Source organism: Crassostrea angulata, chromosome 5, assembly GCF_025612915.1.
Source record: "Crassostrea angulata isolate pt1a10 chromosome 5, ASM2561291v2, whole genome shotgun sequence".
NCBI classification, from domain to species: Eukaryota; Metazoa; Mollusca; class Bivalvia; order Ostreida; family Ostreidae; genus Magallana; species Magallana angulata.
This window is the reverse complement of record NC_069115.1, coordinates 41,108,417-41,124,788: the sequence shown is the minus strand read 5'-3', so window position 1 is coordinate 41,124,788 and position 16,372 is coordinate 41,108,417. Positions and strand designations below refer to the sequence as shown.

Below are 16,372 nucleotides of genomic sequence, written 5' to 3'. Positions count from 1 at the left end.
TTTATATAGGTATTCAAATTAAGATAAAATTCAATGTTAATTTTCAAATTTTTAAAGGTTGAATTCATCGGAAATCACAAAAACGATCATCGTTTATTTTAAGAGATTCTCGATGCGTGTTATTGAATATGTACAGTTTTGTTATTACTTGTTTGAAAATTATTCACTAGCCGGGGACGTATAAAAAGTGCTAAGCATGTGCATACTTCTGAAAAATGAGAGCAGCATTAAAGAATGAATTTTACACATTCTTTCGAAATGAAACAAAACTAACCTCCTCTCATTCACTGACATTAATAAGTTAACTTTATTGAAAATACTTTTATTTTTATTCTTTTATGTATAATATTACATAATTGATTATTTTAAATGCTTACCAGTAAATTCCTAGTTATGCTTAAATTTGAAATAACTGTAGGTATACTTATATCTTACGTATATAAATATTGCAATTTTCTAAAAATAGATAAGGGAAATTTGTTGTTTTTAAATAGAGGCCACATTAACTATATAAACAGCAATCGGCGGATAACAGCAAAGTTTTCCTACAATATTCCCCAATGATCGTCGCAAGGCGAAATGCGAACCTCACATCGCCGCTAGATGGGTACCGAGAGAACAGCAGATTTTTAACCAAAAGCAGAACAACGTCGGCTAAGTACCCAGGGTATAGCAGGCAATCGGCCAGAGCTCAAACATTTGCTTCATGGCCGCTGAAAGAACAAGCCCGAAAATTGTCTGAAGCAGGATTCTTTTCTGCACGTAAGACGATTAGTTACAAAGAATAAAATACAACTTTCACAATATGGAATTTGTTGTTGGTTGTTTTTGATTTTTTTTTCGTTTATTACAGAGTTTGATGATTTAGTTCGCTGTTTTCAATGTGGGGTAGGTTTGCGGAATTGGGACCCCGAGGACGAGCCGTGGGTGGAGCATGCTCGCTGGATGCCCCTATGTCCGTTTGTCGTTGCCAATAACTCTGTGGAGTTTATTGAACGTGTCCAGGAAGCTGTCCGTCAAAACGAGGTATGCTACAATAAATTAATAAAATGTTCATAGAAAATGTAATAGAAAATTCGTAACAATTCAATTGTTTTATTGTCATTGTACAAAGATACTCTTTTTCTTGAAAAAAAAAATATCAAAGGAATAAAATAATTATAATTATTATAGCGCAAAATTCAATTGCCGGTACCATAAAAGTGATTAGAAATAAAAAAAAAACATAGTTATTGAATAATGTTGCTCATGAAATACATTTTCGATATAAATTGTATGCAAGGATTTAATTTTTTCTGTGACTAAGTTGTATTGATTTTTGGGAGTTGATTTTAATCAACTTAGTAAGTCACGTAAGTCTTAAAGTTTACTGTCGGAGATAAACGGAGATAGCCGAGCATCTGATTGAACGAGGATAAAGATCATTATTGGTTGGATCCATACAATTTTTGAAATATTTCGAATACCGATACATAATTTGACGAAATCAATTCTATTTTTAAATATTACACAGCATGATTCATTAGAGGTTTTCTCGAAATTATTGTCGGAAAAGTCCGAGAATTCATATTATAATAAAAATGTGTGTAATTCAAATACAGATTATGAACTACTTGCCAAGCAAATTAACATATCGATGATTTTAAGATAAAAAAATAATCGATAAAATTAACTCCCGTCAGTACTTCAGTACTTTGATATTAATATTAGCATGCATTGTTCCTTTCCTTCAGAGCAATGCTGTAAATGCCACCATTGACCTGTCGGCAAAAGATGACAGTGAGCAGGATTGTCCTCCAACAAACGCAAAGAAAGGTACATATATTTACAAAATTGAAGTTTTCATATAATTAATCGTTAATAACTTTGATTTTTGCTTGTTTATTCAAGTTTTACTTAAAACGATAACATCTGGGGTTTTTTTTTTCAAATAAAGCACATGAAGAATACGAATACCCAGAATCCACTTATGAGAAAAATCCCCTGTTGACCAATGCGGCCCAGAGCGTGTTGGAGTTCGGGTATCTCCCTAAAACCATCAAAGAGGCCATAAACAACATCATTGGAAATATTGGAGGTAAGAAATACTTCTTAAAATCATTCATAATCATTTTGAAAGATATCAATCGTATAATATCAATTAACTATTGTCAGACAGTATTGACAGGGATGTACGGGGGGGGGGGGGGGTAATTTTAGCTGAATATTGACCATATGATTCATTGACTGTTTATAGAGGAAAAAAGAGAGATAATAGAGGAATTTTTTTTTAATTTTAGGTTGGAAAAATTTAACAGGAGCCTTAATTATGGAGGAGATATTTCGACTTGAAGACAATGGATATTTGTTGTCTCAGAAACCTATTACCGGGAAACATCTGTCCAATGGTAAACTATTAATTTATGTGATTCAAATACCATGCAGAAAATGTCTCGAAGGGTTGCCCCCCCCCAACCCTCTGTAGATTCCCGCATGAATGTATAATAATTAATTAACGTACAATATCATTTGTAAGTACATGCGTCCCAGTTTTGATGTAATTGCTGATGTTTTGATCCAGTAAAATTCATTGCAATTCATTCGTATATATAAGGGGCATGTTTCATTTTATTGTTTGAATATTATACGTCCTGATGTTAACGTTGATGTAATTGTTGCTATTCATTTATTATAAAAATTGTGATTTTTTTCCATTCCAGATGAAGTGAAGAAAGAAAACGAATTAATGAAGGAAGCGCAGATGTGTAAAATCTGTTGTGAGGAAAAGGTCTCTATCGTTTTCTTACCATGTGGTCACTTAGTGAGCTGTGCACAGTGTGCGCCTGCGCTGAAGAAATGCCCAATGTGTCGGAAACCCATCAAGGGCTCCACAAAAGTCACTTTCGGATCGTAAACTGACATTTTGTTACAAAGAGTCATGTGCCAGTTTTTTTTTTTTTTTCATGAGAATTAACTCAATGCCATTTGTATACATAATTCAACAGCTAAACCCAAGGTGTGCCAAATCAAAAGATAATTGCGAAGTAGTTACATGTTTGTGTTTATGATGAGAATTTGATAAGTGATAAAATGTAAAAGCATTGAATATACATGTAATTCAAGTGTTCTAGTCAATTGCAAGTGACCTTTCAGTTACCTTTAAAATGATAATATTATATAATACCAATATTTGTATCAGTTGATGTTAAAACTATTTTGCAACACTAACAAACTAGTAACGATCGTGTACTCAGTGCTTGTGTAATGAAAATAGTATAGAATGTTGAATTAAAAATATAAATTCTTGTTAGAATCTCCTTGATTTGCAAACTTTGTAAAATGATTTATTAGTTTTCAATAGCATCCCATTATCGCGGTATATATAAGAGTTTGTTCATATTAGACGGAATAAAACAAAGAGTACGTATACAAATATTGTAAAACTGTACAAAAAGATTGTAACGTACTTGTAAATGTGTATATATGGTCATACTGTATGCGTGAAGTTATGTATTTAATTTTAAGACATTGACTTTTGCATTTTTTAAAAAGGTTGTAACAATAGGTTGTATGGAAAATGTCGCAATGAAATATTCTTTTACATAAATGATGATAATAAACCTAAGCATTATTAAATGAATTGAAGTTTTTGTTTGTCTCTTGATCATGAATTGATGCAATTGACACCTAAGAGATATACCGCTAACGCGGGTGATGTATTTTTTTTCCTGCAATGTTGGCATCTTCATATTCCACATAAATCACCGAAGCCGAAAACATTTTATTTTAAATAAATTCAGTATATTGGCATCGATGAAATATACATGTACCCATAAAGTGTTACACCCTGCTATAGCTCTCTAGACACGTGGACGGTAAATCACCGGTATGAAAATCGCGCCGATCTAGTTAAAAAGAAATGGTAATAGATACATTATTTTATTTTTAAAAATATCCTTTTGATTTGATATTAAAAAAGAAAACTTGAAAAAAACACATTCCAAAGCTTTTTTTAATTTGAAAGAATGCTAATTTGCGTGATCTAGCAGCTACAACCGAATAATGGCATCGTAAATCAAGCATTAATTTTGTCCTCTTCAAAATAAATATATACAAAACACATTTTCTTGATGTGCCACATGGATGTTTTAAAGATCTGGGTCGATAAAGAGGTGTTGCTATAAGTGCTTCCGCATTCCTATAAACACAAATGAATCATACCCTTATTTGTTGGAAATTTCGACAGTTAATTTTAGAATTTCAGTTAACAAAATTGATGAAACAAGCGTTTTGAAATCATTTAGAGATCGTGGCCAAAGGTGTTGACTTTTTACATTGTTGTGAAGTGAAATAATTTCACTTTATCCGAAGACGTTCTCAGATTGTCTCATAGTTTACTCTTTAAATTTGTGGAGGTTTCTTGTTTATTTCGGATTGACAGTTTATTTCAGATCAGGTAATTTTTAAAACCTTAAGTTTTCAACTTTCTGACATCGTACATGAAAAATTTTCCAGAAGTTGATATTTTGCTGAAGGTTGTACTTATACAACTATGCTTTAATAATGCGCCATATATTACTAATAAACCTTAGTCAACTGGTATACTTTTTCAGACGAATGGTATTTATTTATAAGAAAACATAACCGTGGAAAACCCCAAATCTAAAATTAACCTCCTGAAATCCTTGTTTCTAAATATATACATAACACGTTAATTGTAAATATATCCACGGCTAAAAATAGATCTAACTGGTTTGTTTAGGTAAATGTCTGGAGCTTATCGGAAGAATATCGATCATTCATTCCATCATCCATATTATCAGTCATTTGAAAGGCGGATTCAGAGATTTAAAAATTGGACCGGGAGTGTTGATCCACGTCTGTTAGCCCGTGCTGGCTTCTTTTACACAGGTATGCACAAGATGTGTTTCAATAGCTCTCTATAATATGTATTCCAGAGCTGCTGTGTCATTCTACATTTTGTCATTAACAGGCGTATTTGAAAAACACACAGAATATATAAAAAAAAATCACAGAAGACAAATGTATTTTTGTGTGTTTGTCATTTTTAGATAGAGAGGATTATGTGATATGCTTCGCGTGTGGAATTGGGGTTAAGAATTGGGACAGTTCCTGTGATCCTTGGAGCGAGCACCAGAAGTACAAGCCAAAGTGTCCGTTCCTGCAGACGGGCTTAAAAGACTACAGGAGAGAGATAGAGGTGAAAACAAAACTACTACAGTATACAGTATATGTATAAGTTATAGCAAATAAACCTTGAAAACAATAACGCAACATTCTTTGGTGATTCATGCGGGATATGAAGGTAGCGACGTACATTGCAAAAAAAAAAAAAAAAAAATAGGACACGCGTTAGCGTTAGATGGGCAGTCCGTGATTTTTCTTTTTTTAAAAAGTCTGTCCCAAGATATTTTTGCCGCATATTTTCATAAATTATTCGATATTTATAGATACCTCTTCGTTCAGACGATGTTCATTCAATAGTGTGGAAAAATCCCAAGATTTCCCTATTGAAACGCCCCCTCTTTCTATATACGGCTAAAAATAGAAAGTCTACGGGGATATTGCATGCCATGATGAAGCCCGGATGATAACGTCAAAAAATTGTGCGAGGTATTCCGAGTGCCTTCCGAATGGAGAAAAGATATCAACATAATTCCCCATTATAAATCTCCGTAGGAAATCTGTTTCCGTTCCTGTTATTTTTTACGAGAGGGTGAATGTTAATGTGTGAATGAAGTTATCGTGAAAATTTTCCCTTTCATCGATTTTAATTGCACTTCTTTCACAAGTATGTGTACTTTTATTAAAAATCGTCCAAATGTGCATCTATTCATAAATATCTTGGGACAGACTATAGATCGCTGTAGGTTTCGACAAGTTAATAAACGGGGCGTTTAGATTTCAGTCCTGTCAGTTTCATGTTAGTTTTAGTCGCTGTACAGGTTTCGACCAGTCGTTAAACGGGGTGCGTTGATTTCTGTCTGGCTGTTTTTAAAGAGCTGTGAATTACATGTAACTATAGATCTAAGTTTCCGTTAGAAATAGAGGGAATCATACTCGGTAGTTGTATATATTAAATTATGGTCAATTATATCATATTCCATGAATTTAAATCATTCATCATGCAAGCTCAGTCTTTTTCTCTCTCGTTATTCAGATGGTAAAGACTTTTTTTAACAATGTTTTTTTCTCTGGAATACATGTAAATGCTAAGAATTGGTCACATTGTTAATATGAGTAACCAATTAAATGAACACGTTATATTACCGTAGTTCAGGTTGATAAAATGTGTATTCATGTATTTCCCGTGCATACCAAAAATTAGAAGTTGGGACTATTTCCATATGTTCATTTTCTTACTGGAAATCATTTTATGAAAAAAAATCATTTAGAATTTTACAACCACGTCTACGTTAATCGCTTTACTTGTATCGGGAAATCGATTTTCGGAAGTTAATTTTAATCAACTCTCCTATGCAGTTACTCTGGCAAACCGAAAGTGAAACAGTGTTTGGACCTAAGCACAAATCATCACCGCTAAAAAGACTTAGTTCTCGGAAATAATCGATAAATTTGCTGTAATGAATTCTGAAGCATTGTTTTTCAAGGAAACTTATTTATTGAAAATAGTTAGATTTTAAATGGTAGGAAACAATGTAGACATTTTTTTGTAGTGGTACATGTACGTATTCCTACGTTAAAGTTTACTATAGTATCGTTCAACCAGACGATCGGTGGTTTCCGTAAATCTTCGACAAGCAGAGAATTTCTCTTGCTTGTCGGAGATTAATGGAGACAGCCGAGCGTCTGGTTGAACGAAGCAAGAGTTCAATATTGCTTGGATCCATACAATTTTTCAGAAATAGTTCGATTACTGATACGTACGTTGATGGAATTAATAGTACATGTATCTTTAAATATTACACGACATGATTCATATGGGGTTTTCTCGAAATTCTTTTCGGAAGAGTCCGAGTATTCATATTATAAAAAATGTGCGTAAATCAAATACATATACGAAACCACTTGCCATGCAAAATAACATTATCGTTGATTCTAAAATAAATAATAGTCGATATTTAATCAACTCCCGTCAGTACTTCAGCACTTTGATTTCAAACTAAAGCAACTGCTATATATATTATCTGTTATTTCGAATTTTCCCGTTGGGCTACTGTTCTGAATCTACCATAACTGATGCAAGTGTGTCTGTATATCCCAGGGTGAGGAATATTTTCAACATATCCTAAACAATTTAACTCTAGGCATCGAAGTTCACGACGTTTGAAGAACGGTTGAAGTCTTTCACTGAGCTATGGCCTGGGACGGAGTTTCAGGATCCAGTTCAAATGGCAAACGCTGGGTTTTACTATCTCGGTATGTGGTCATTTATAATTACCACGTGATTTATAGAGCATGAATGATCAAATGATTTACATTTGGCGTTTTATTTTTTTCAAACTCACAATTTAAATAAATTAATTGTTATATAATAAAACATTTCAATATTATAATACTATATATTCCTATTAATATTTTCACTACCATATACATATGTACTCAGTTCCTATAACACCACATTTTTCTTAGATCTAATTGCAAGCTAGCTTTGGTACTGAGCAAATATGTATATCTCCCCAAATCAATGCGATAGGTTCAAGAAATCAACGATCAATATACGCCAGACTTTTTGATTGCAATAAGATTTGGAAACGATTATTTATCTATAGATTATATAACACGTACATGAGTGACTGACACCATCTATTATAACTATATAAGGTTGTCCGACCCTCATCCTCAAAATATTTTTTTTCATCATAAAAATCTAATTTTTCCTTGAAATTTTATAAAAGAAATGAAATGAAAAGAAATTGTACAGTTCTTGATATTAATAAATGTTCATGTTTTTCTCTATATCCTAATCATCAGGTGTTTGTGATCATGTCAAAAGCTTCTGTTGCAACATTCATCTTCGTTCGTGGTGTCCCGAGGACATTCCGATAAGGGAACATTCCCGATGGAGTCCGGATTGTGATTACGTCAAAGAACGCCTGATGACAGAAAACTTGGGAAAACAGGTAAGTTTCACTTTTAATAAACTGTATGAAAGAAAACAATAACTTCATAAATATTATGAAATATCATAGATTTATTTTTATAATTTATTTTTTTTTTTTTGGGGGGGGGGGGGGTCATTTGAAGAGACTTCGTAAACTACATTTACATAGCATATAGACATATGGATTATAACGTTTTTGTTTTCTATTGCAATATTGCAGAAATGTCTTTTTGAAGAAGACAAAACAACAACGAAAATTGGGAAAGAAACGATCGTGAAAAAGAAAGCCAAGGCAGGAGATCTAGAAGGTTGGCAACTTAATATTTATACTATGATTCATATTTAATGAAGTAGTTTTCTGCTGAATATAGAAACTATCTAAGGGGTATAGGAAGCATTTCTTTGAATTTTAATTCAAGGGCACTTAGCGTCGTTTTGTGTGTGTGTGTGTGGGAGGGGGGGGGGGCAGATCTACCCAAAACTCTTTAAACTCTTCTTGTCCCAAACGGGGGGGGGGGGGGGGGGGGTTGCAGTTTGTTGTCCAGTTATAAATAACAGTTCTTAATATTATAATGAGATAGATAATACGTAAGGTTTTCATTGAAAAGAGACCCCCACCCCGCCTCTGCTACGTGCCCGCAACGCTGCATGACTAAATTTCTATCATACTGTAAATGTTGATTTTACTGGGCGGGTGTCGTTGTCATATATAAAATTATGTAATATGACATTGCCATTCAGATTTGGGTTTTACAATGAAATTTTGTTTCATTTTTATTAAGAGGACTTCTGTGAAGCAGAAATACATTCTATCAACGAACTGGGCCAGGGGCTGTCCATCCGAACTGAAGATTATGGAAACCATTTTGAAATGGAGACCATTTGCACCACGTCTATCAACGAACTTAGAAAACCTCTGCTGAAAAAAGTTTAAGCAGAAAATCTTTTTAATGGCATTTTTTGACTTTTAATTTCGTTTATTTAAAACAAGTTCATTCAAATATTCATTATTACATCATCATCATCATCATCATTATCATCAAACATCGCACATTTAGTGTATACAAATAAACACCTATATCGTGGTAGATATCTTTTCTAATACAGTCAACCAGTCATTTTTAGAACAGTATTTTGCATACAGATTTCTTTTCAAACTAAATAAGAGGTTTTTCTCTGACATTTTCTCACCCTTTAATCTACATTTCATCTTATATTTATACATACTAAAGGTAATAAAAGGCATTTTTTGACTTAAATAAGAATATGTGTATATATACATATGCAGGATGGCTAACGAATTACCCATTAGATGTACATGTACAAGACTTAAGACTTTTGTTTTGAGACCATAAATTCTATTATTACTCGAATAATTCCTTTAGTTTAACACAGATCTCTTAATTCTTTAGTTACACTGTCCATGTACATGTAAAATATTTTCTTGAAAAAAAAAATGATAATGGTATATATATAATATATTATCGACCCCCCCCCCCCCCCCCCCCCCCCCGAAATCGGGCTAATAAAATAGATGTACGATATCGATGCTATGTCATAAAGTGTGATGTAAAACTAAAGTTTAATTAACTAGCAATTTAGATATTATTAGAATTGTTAAAAAGGTTACTATTCAATGTCCATAATTGAATGTGTAATGTTTATACATTTACTTCTTGTGATATGAAAAAAAAACTCAGGTGAAAATCAAACTTTTTACATGTATTTCCCTTTCCGATATCATAATTTTGTACTGATTGATAATCAAATTTATTTATATAATTTATTTTGCTTTTATGTGTATTTTGTTTTTGAAAAATAAACAATATTTTTGATAATGTTTCATATTTTTTTTTAACTTTTTGTAAAACGGTTCCTTTTTTTTTTTTACCAAAAAGAAGACCAACCCGTTGATATATTATAAGTACTGTTCGATAGAAGTGGTCAGGAAAGCGGTACAAAATAAAAGAGAATTGACAACAATTTTCCATCCCCGTGTAAAACTATCACATATAATAAGTACATGCATTAAAATGACCTGGTTTTGTGTGACAACGACATGAATTGAACATAACATTCTGAGTTTGTATATATCTATTTGGATCTTTTTACGTCGATTAATTATTATCTAAATATCCATCAAAACGCCGCGTCTATGGAAAGGATACACATAACAGTTATGGTGAAAAAAATACAATAATTAAAAGGTGTAACATTCAATTATTCGACGTGTTTAGTTCATTTATCACTCTTTCTTTCATGTATAAATGAATTTTTCAAAATGATGAACAAATTATGATGTTGAGGCTGATGGGTATAGGAAACTATTTCTTAGTGTAGGATAGTCGAGAATGCACATGTATACAGATACTGTTTGTTGATATAAATTAAAAAGGTACAAAAGAGACAAACGAAAAAATAATTAACAAATTCGACACAACTGGAAGTCAATAATTTTTTTAAACGAACTTAGACCTGATTTAGGCTCAAAATTTTTATTTTTATTTTCCCGTCTTCCCGTTTTTCAATGTTTAGAATGGTTCATATAGGTATTTTTAATGTCTCATCAAAATTTAAAATTCACATATTGAGTTACAAGCAAGATATAGAATTTGACATTCTTTGTAAACAAAACTCGAGTCTTGTATTGTGTACCTATGTGTGTTTTATTGGTATAAGTTTCAATCAAATGTCGCTTTTTCTGTCGAAAATATTGTTTATGAATACATTGAATCAGTTTATCTTGTTTACAACGAGTCATTTTGTCAAAGAAATGGTAATTTCTTGCAATACATAATTATTTGTAAACAAATATAAGACTCGAGCTTTGATAACACAACAATCAATTCTTCCCCTGTATCTCTCTCAGTACTTGACTTTAAACATTCAAATTTTGGTCAACTATTCAAAATGCACTAGTAAACCATTTTATACAAATGAATTAAAAAAAATTGATTTCAAATCGTGTCTAGGTCCCTTGAAAAAAAGTTGTTTGGTATGTGAAACCTTTAATGGGAATATTTTTTCCCCTTCATTTACTGGCATTTATCCCGAACAAGAAAAGAAGATGGCGTCTTTCTGAATGAAATGTAGTCAGTCGTATATGGAAATGATTTTCCGTCGAGGTTTTCGTCGTTTCGGTTTTCTGGGATGTCTTTTCTGTTGGCCCTTCGGTTGGGATTGATCCTCCAGGGTTTCTGGCTCGGGTACGCTTTCTATGGGAGTTTTGATTATCGTGAGTTCTGTCATAAATGGCGCCACCTGAGAATTTTCGTACCACATTATCATTCCATTCTCATCGAATGGATTTGTTTTGATGCCACTGTGTTCCTCCGGGTCGTATTCAAAATCTTCTATCTAAAGAAATTGAAGAAAAATTAAACGTTTCAGATTGGTATCAACAAACTGAATAAAGGAATCGCTCCTTAGAAGGGTTAAGTATTAATTAGATTTACATATATTTATCAACAAATTTACCCTATTTTGAGACAAAGCTACAACTTAAATGTGCAATAAAAATTTGTTTTTGTTGTTTGTTTTTTATGTTTGTTATTTTTTTTTTTTTTTAGATTTTTGAATTTAAATCTGCAGCTGCGCAGTTCTAAAATAAAATCACTGCAGAATAAGGGACTTGTTCTGTACTTGTGTGAGCAATTTGCATACAAAACAACATGCAAAACCTCATATTTATTTGTTTTCTATATTTTGACAACAAATTGAGTCGAATTTTTTTTGGCATTAACAAATTATTCAAGATTTTAGAAAGGTGACCGGATGGATCCCTTAACTCTCAGTTGACAGAATGACAGAGTACTATCAACCTTCGTCGAATTGCTGTTGACACAAACTAGCCCACAATCATGTTTAAATGGCTTTAATTATTTTCAAGAAATTTACCTTTGGTTTCATGGCTGACTTGTATACCAAAGCCGTAACCCCAACAATCGCTGACATACAAATTACAACAGCAATGGCAATAACAAGAACATTGGCTTCGCCTAAAAACGACCAGAAATTTAGATGAATATATCACATATATGTTTTAATGTGTGTTATACAAATCTTCCTTTTTATGCATCCTTAATATACTTTTGCTATTTATCAAACATTATGTTACTTACTTAATATAGTGCTTTACATTAATTCATAAAGTAGTTCTTACTTTTTTCGCTGTCCGATTTATTTGGATTCAGTTGTAAGTCGCTAGTGGTCTCAGCTGTTGTTTCCATGACCGTGGTGACCTCAACAGTGCTGCTTTCTATGGTAGAAGTGACGTCATCAGTGCTCTCTGATGTGTCATCGTCCTCTGTTGATGATATCGATGATTCTGTTGTAGGATTTTCCTCTGACGAGTTTTCGTCACTTCCTGTTGTGTCGTCATCTGTCGTAATGTCGTCACTCGTAGTCACGTCGTTGTTTGAAGAAGAAGTCGTTGTCTCTTCAGACCCTGTATTAATATTTGTGACATCAGAGCTTTCGGCAGTTGTCTCGACATCTGTGGTTGTTTCATCCTCAGTTGTTGTAGTAACTATTGTTGTTGTTGTTGTTGTTGTTGTCGTAATGGATTCCTCTATTGTTGTCTCTTCGTTAGGGTCCTCTGTTGTAACATTTATTGCCACACATGTCTCTGTCAAAGAATACTTATACAGCTTGCGTTATAGTATACTTATACCTGTAGAGTTTATCGTTTCACTTCGACATACTTTTGTACTATGAATCAAATCTAACGCCTGTTGATATCTACATATGGAAGAATTTGCTCAGATATATCTAAATAAACGGATACTTACTGACTTATTTTTAATCACTGGAATATCAAAAAATAAATTTAGAAAAAAATATTTCGTATAAATCAATTGGAAAAGGGGAATATCTAACGATTTACTTCTTCCTTAACAATGATCACAATCAAACACATATCGTTATAAATACATACCTACAAATAATGAGAAAAACACAAACAAAAGCAGCAATGTTTTCAATTCACAAGAACCCCGATATCCCATCATACAAAGAGTAACAAATTAAATTTATCTATCATTATTAATTACTTGACACTAATTAAAGGGACCGTGCTTATGATTCGTGGCAGCTAGACCGAGCCACTGATTCTGAAAGAAGGTACATGCTCGGGGGTACAATGCATGGGTTCTGTATGCGTGTGGTTTTGTTTTGTTTTTTTTTTTTAAATATTTTATTGGGGGGGGGGGGGGGGTACGCGTGACATTTCAGTGATGTTTTGTGATAAAACATTCATTTGATGGATAAACTAGCTACACTGGCATCTAATAATCAATCATGATGAAGGAAAATTGATTTAATGTCAAAACTCATGCTTTTTAAACATTCACTATTAATATACTAAAAATCAACTACTTGTAAGCTGTCCAAAGATATAAAAATATTCCCAGCTGTGTATTTAATCTTTTAAAATAATCATATAAAAGCGAGCGCAGTAAGCTGGGGTCCAATAGCTAATTGGCGGGAAAAGGAACCAGCAAAAGCTACCCATTTGTCAAGAAAGATTTGGCTGCATCCCAGAATTCCTTCGCTCCCAGTAGTCCAATGGTAAAAATGGCTGATATTACACCCAGATTTTACGATGCCTTGGAAATTATCAACTTAAGGTTAAATGATAAATATACATTCTAGCAATACATATACAAAAGAAAATATGTATGTTTACATGCTAGTTTGTTTGTTATCACCTCTCAGACGGGTGTACCCCCTTGCGAAAATTATTGACAATTATGAAATTTGCCAGACGTCCGTTTTTCCTAAAAATAATTACCAATTTTGGGAAAATTAGAACTGAACATACAAAATAGAGTAGGAATATTTATTTAAGCCATATCTCATCAATAATTTTACGCAAATTTTTGTAAGTAAGTACGCTTTATGGACCTGCAGGCATGTTCACGAAGATATCTTAGGACTATGGTGTGTCCTAAGTACATCTAAGGATACGTCTTAGTCTTAAGTCTGTTTCTCGAAGCTCTCCTAAATTTAGGAACCGCCATAACTTTGTCCTAACTTTAAGACATCACCTACCTTGTCCTAAGACCATTCTAAAGCTATAAAATCACGGTTTTAGGGATACTGGGATGTTGTAAAGCCTTTTCTTAAGACTGGTAGAATAAGGCAATATTTTCCACAGTTCCAGCATTTTCGACAAACATCAAATTCCTAATCCGGGAGGGGGGCATAGTTAATTATTCTATCATGTATGTTCATTTTAACAAAATGATGTAGAGGGGGACCCCAAACTCTCACCAAGTCCCCGTTGCTATATGCCTGCCTTGGAGCTGACAAATTAAGATTTTTTTTCGCAAATACTCTCTCTGTTGGACGAATGAAAGTTATTCACTTATTTTCTTATCTACATTGTACACTCAATGAGTTACATTTTTTGTTTTGATTATAATAATTTTTGATAACAATTATTTAAATGTCCTTTGCTATAAAAAGTAAATTTACATCGGGTTACATATACCATGCGCATTCCTAATTTTTATCACTTATTCTGAAAAAAATAATCTTTAAAAAATTTGTAATGTTGAATGAACTGTATTTATATATTTTCGAGATATATTACAACTTATTTCTTATTTAACATGTTCGTGTATTCTATATATTGCAGATTAAAGGGAACTGTTTGTGTTTGTACGAGTACAACTACATGTGTTTCCTCATGTAACGTTTCAAATTCTATGAAAATCGCGTGTTTATGTATTACATATACTTGAATGACAAGATTCTCAAATGTTAATTATGAAATGACAATACACACGTGTTGTTTACATAATTATCTGCCTGTAAGCCAATTATGTCCTGATAAATATTTTCTTTTTTTTAAAAAAGAACAGTTATTTGAATTTTTTGGGGCTTGTAATATTTTTAATTTGAATTTTTTTTTTTTTTTTTTTTTTTTTGGGGGGGGGGGGGGGGGTTCATTTAAAGAAAAACAAACTAAATTGTTATTGGTAACTGATATATATTTAGGTAAATGTAAAATTATTGAAATGCATACAATAAAATTACTGGTTTTAGGCCTTTTGTGTTAACTACCGAGACGTACAATTTTCTCTGGCAAAATGTTTAATGATTCATCCCTACACAAGTCTCTCAAATTCGATCTGAATGAATAATTGTGAAAAATAAGAATGGTTGTAGAGGGTTAGGATATCCTAACTTAAGATGTTCCTAAGTAACCGTCGAGCTACATCTTAAGACGTGTCCTAAGTTGATCTTAGGATGTTCCTAACTTTTTTCCTAAGTCATATCTTAGGAACACACTTAGGTCATTTCTTAGGAAAGTTTCGTGAACATGCCTGCTGATGTATCAAAATAGAATACAAAAAATGCAATGCTAGTATCGCGTTTGGTAATTTTTTTTTTTATCATTTTATGGACTCAAACTTAAATTCATGGTGTTTATTCTATTCATTGACATCTTAGAAAAAAGATTTGGTAAAATAAATTGTATGTTGACGGATTACTTTTCACGCTATAAGCTCTAAACCAAGTAGACCCTGACGAAAAAATCCGTAAAATCACATTTTGCTACAGTTTTCTGCCTAGATCTGTCAACAATGTTAGATATTATTTAAACATTAATTAATTGACGATTGATTAAATTCGAAATAGCTTCTGTCTCTAAATTTAAACCGGTTTTAGTAAAAGAAAAAGAAAAATCCGGGGGGGGGGGGGGGTCAAAACAAAGAAGATATAAGCATACCTGAGATCCTGGTTAATCATAAGCTTCGTTTTTCATTTTAATTAAACAGAATCGAGTTTCTCAACATTAATCATTTCTATCTCTCATGGAATACATATATTACCGTTCTAATTGCTAATTATTGCCATTGTTTACAACAGCGATGTAGAGCAAAATCAATACCGGGTATCAAAAAACGCTTTGTAAAAGTCGAACCAATATTGTAAAATCCGTATTATGACGTAGTGCGATACTCGGACTACTTTAATTTGAACAAGGTTTTTTGTAAAACCAAAAAGAAATCATGTACATGCTTCCTTCCCTTTGCAACTAAATGTTTGTCGAGAAACGTGAACAAATATATATATATCTCATACGTGTGGTGTATATTACCCGTGTGATAAACCTTTGCTATATCACACGGGTGATGCTATATCAAATACTTCCGGTCGGAACTACTTTTGACACAGCCCCTCGCTTCAACGCTTCATTGCCTATTTTCGAAGATTTGCTAGTACTTTCAACATAACTATATCTACTACAAAAATTAATATAAAATTGATTTTGTCAAAGATTTAAATTACAAATAT

General features: G+C 32.7%; 3 protein-coding genes across 3 annotated transcripts; 2 read left to right on the top strand and 1 right to left on the bottom strand.

Annotated features, from left to right (window-relative positions):
- Positions 1-526: 526 nt before the first annotated feature.
- On the top strand, positions 527-3,285 carry LOC128184365 (baculoviral IAP repeat-containing protein 3-like). The gene is made up of 6 exons (XM_052853807.1): positions 527-762; positions 854-1,026; positions 1,734-1,815; positions 1,937-2,077; positions 2,280-2,387; positions 2,700-3,285. Exons 1-6 carry the CDS (start codon positions 561-563, stop codon positions 2,891-2,893), a joined length of 900 nt encoding a protein of 299 aa, XP_052709767.1. The 5' UTR covers positions 527-560; the 3' UTR covers positions 2,894-3,285.
- Positions 3,286-4,254: 969 nt separating this feature from the next.
- On the top strand, positions 4,255-9,566 carry LOC128186146 (baculoviral IAP repeat-containing protein 7-B-like). The gene is made up of 7 exons (XM_052855883.1): positions 4,255-4,435; positions 4,742-4,890; positions 5,052-5,200; positions 7,269-7,380; positions 7,936-8,084; positions 8,286-8,373; positions 8,848-9,566. Exons 2-7 carry the CDS (start codon positions 4,746-4,748, stop codon positions 8,997-8,999), a joined length of 795 nt encoding a protein of 264 aa, XP_052711843.1. The 5' UTR covers positions 4,255-4,435; positions 4,742-4,745; the 3' UTR covers positions 9,000-9,566.
- LOC128186145 (uncharacterized) lies at positions 9,562-13,183 on the bottom strand. The gene is made up of 4 exons (XM_052855882.1): positions 13,002-13,183; positions 12,228-12,692; positions 11,963-12,063; positions 9,562-11,422 (listed from the first exon to the last, which is right to left on the bottom strand). Exons 1-4 carry the CDS (start codon positions 13,072-13,074, stop codon positions 11,159-11,161), a joined length of 903 nt encoding a protein of 300 aa, XP_052711842.1. The 5' UTR covers positions 13,075-13,183; the 3' UTR covers positions 9,562-11,158.
- Positions 13,184-16,372: the final 3,189 nt, after the last annotated feature.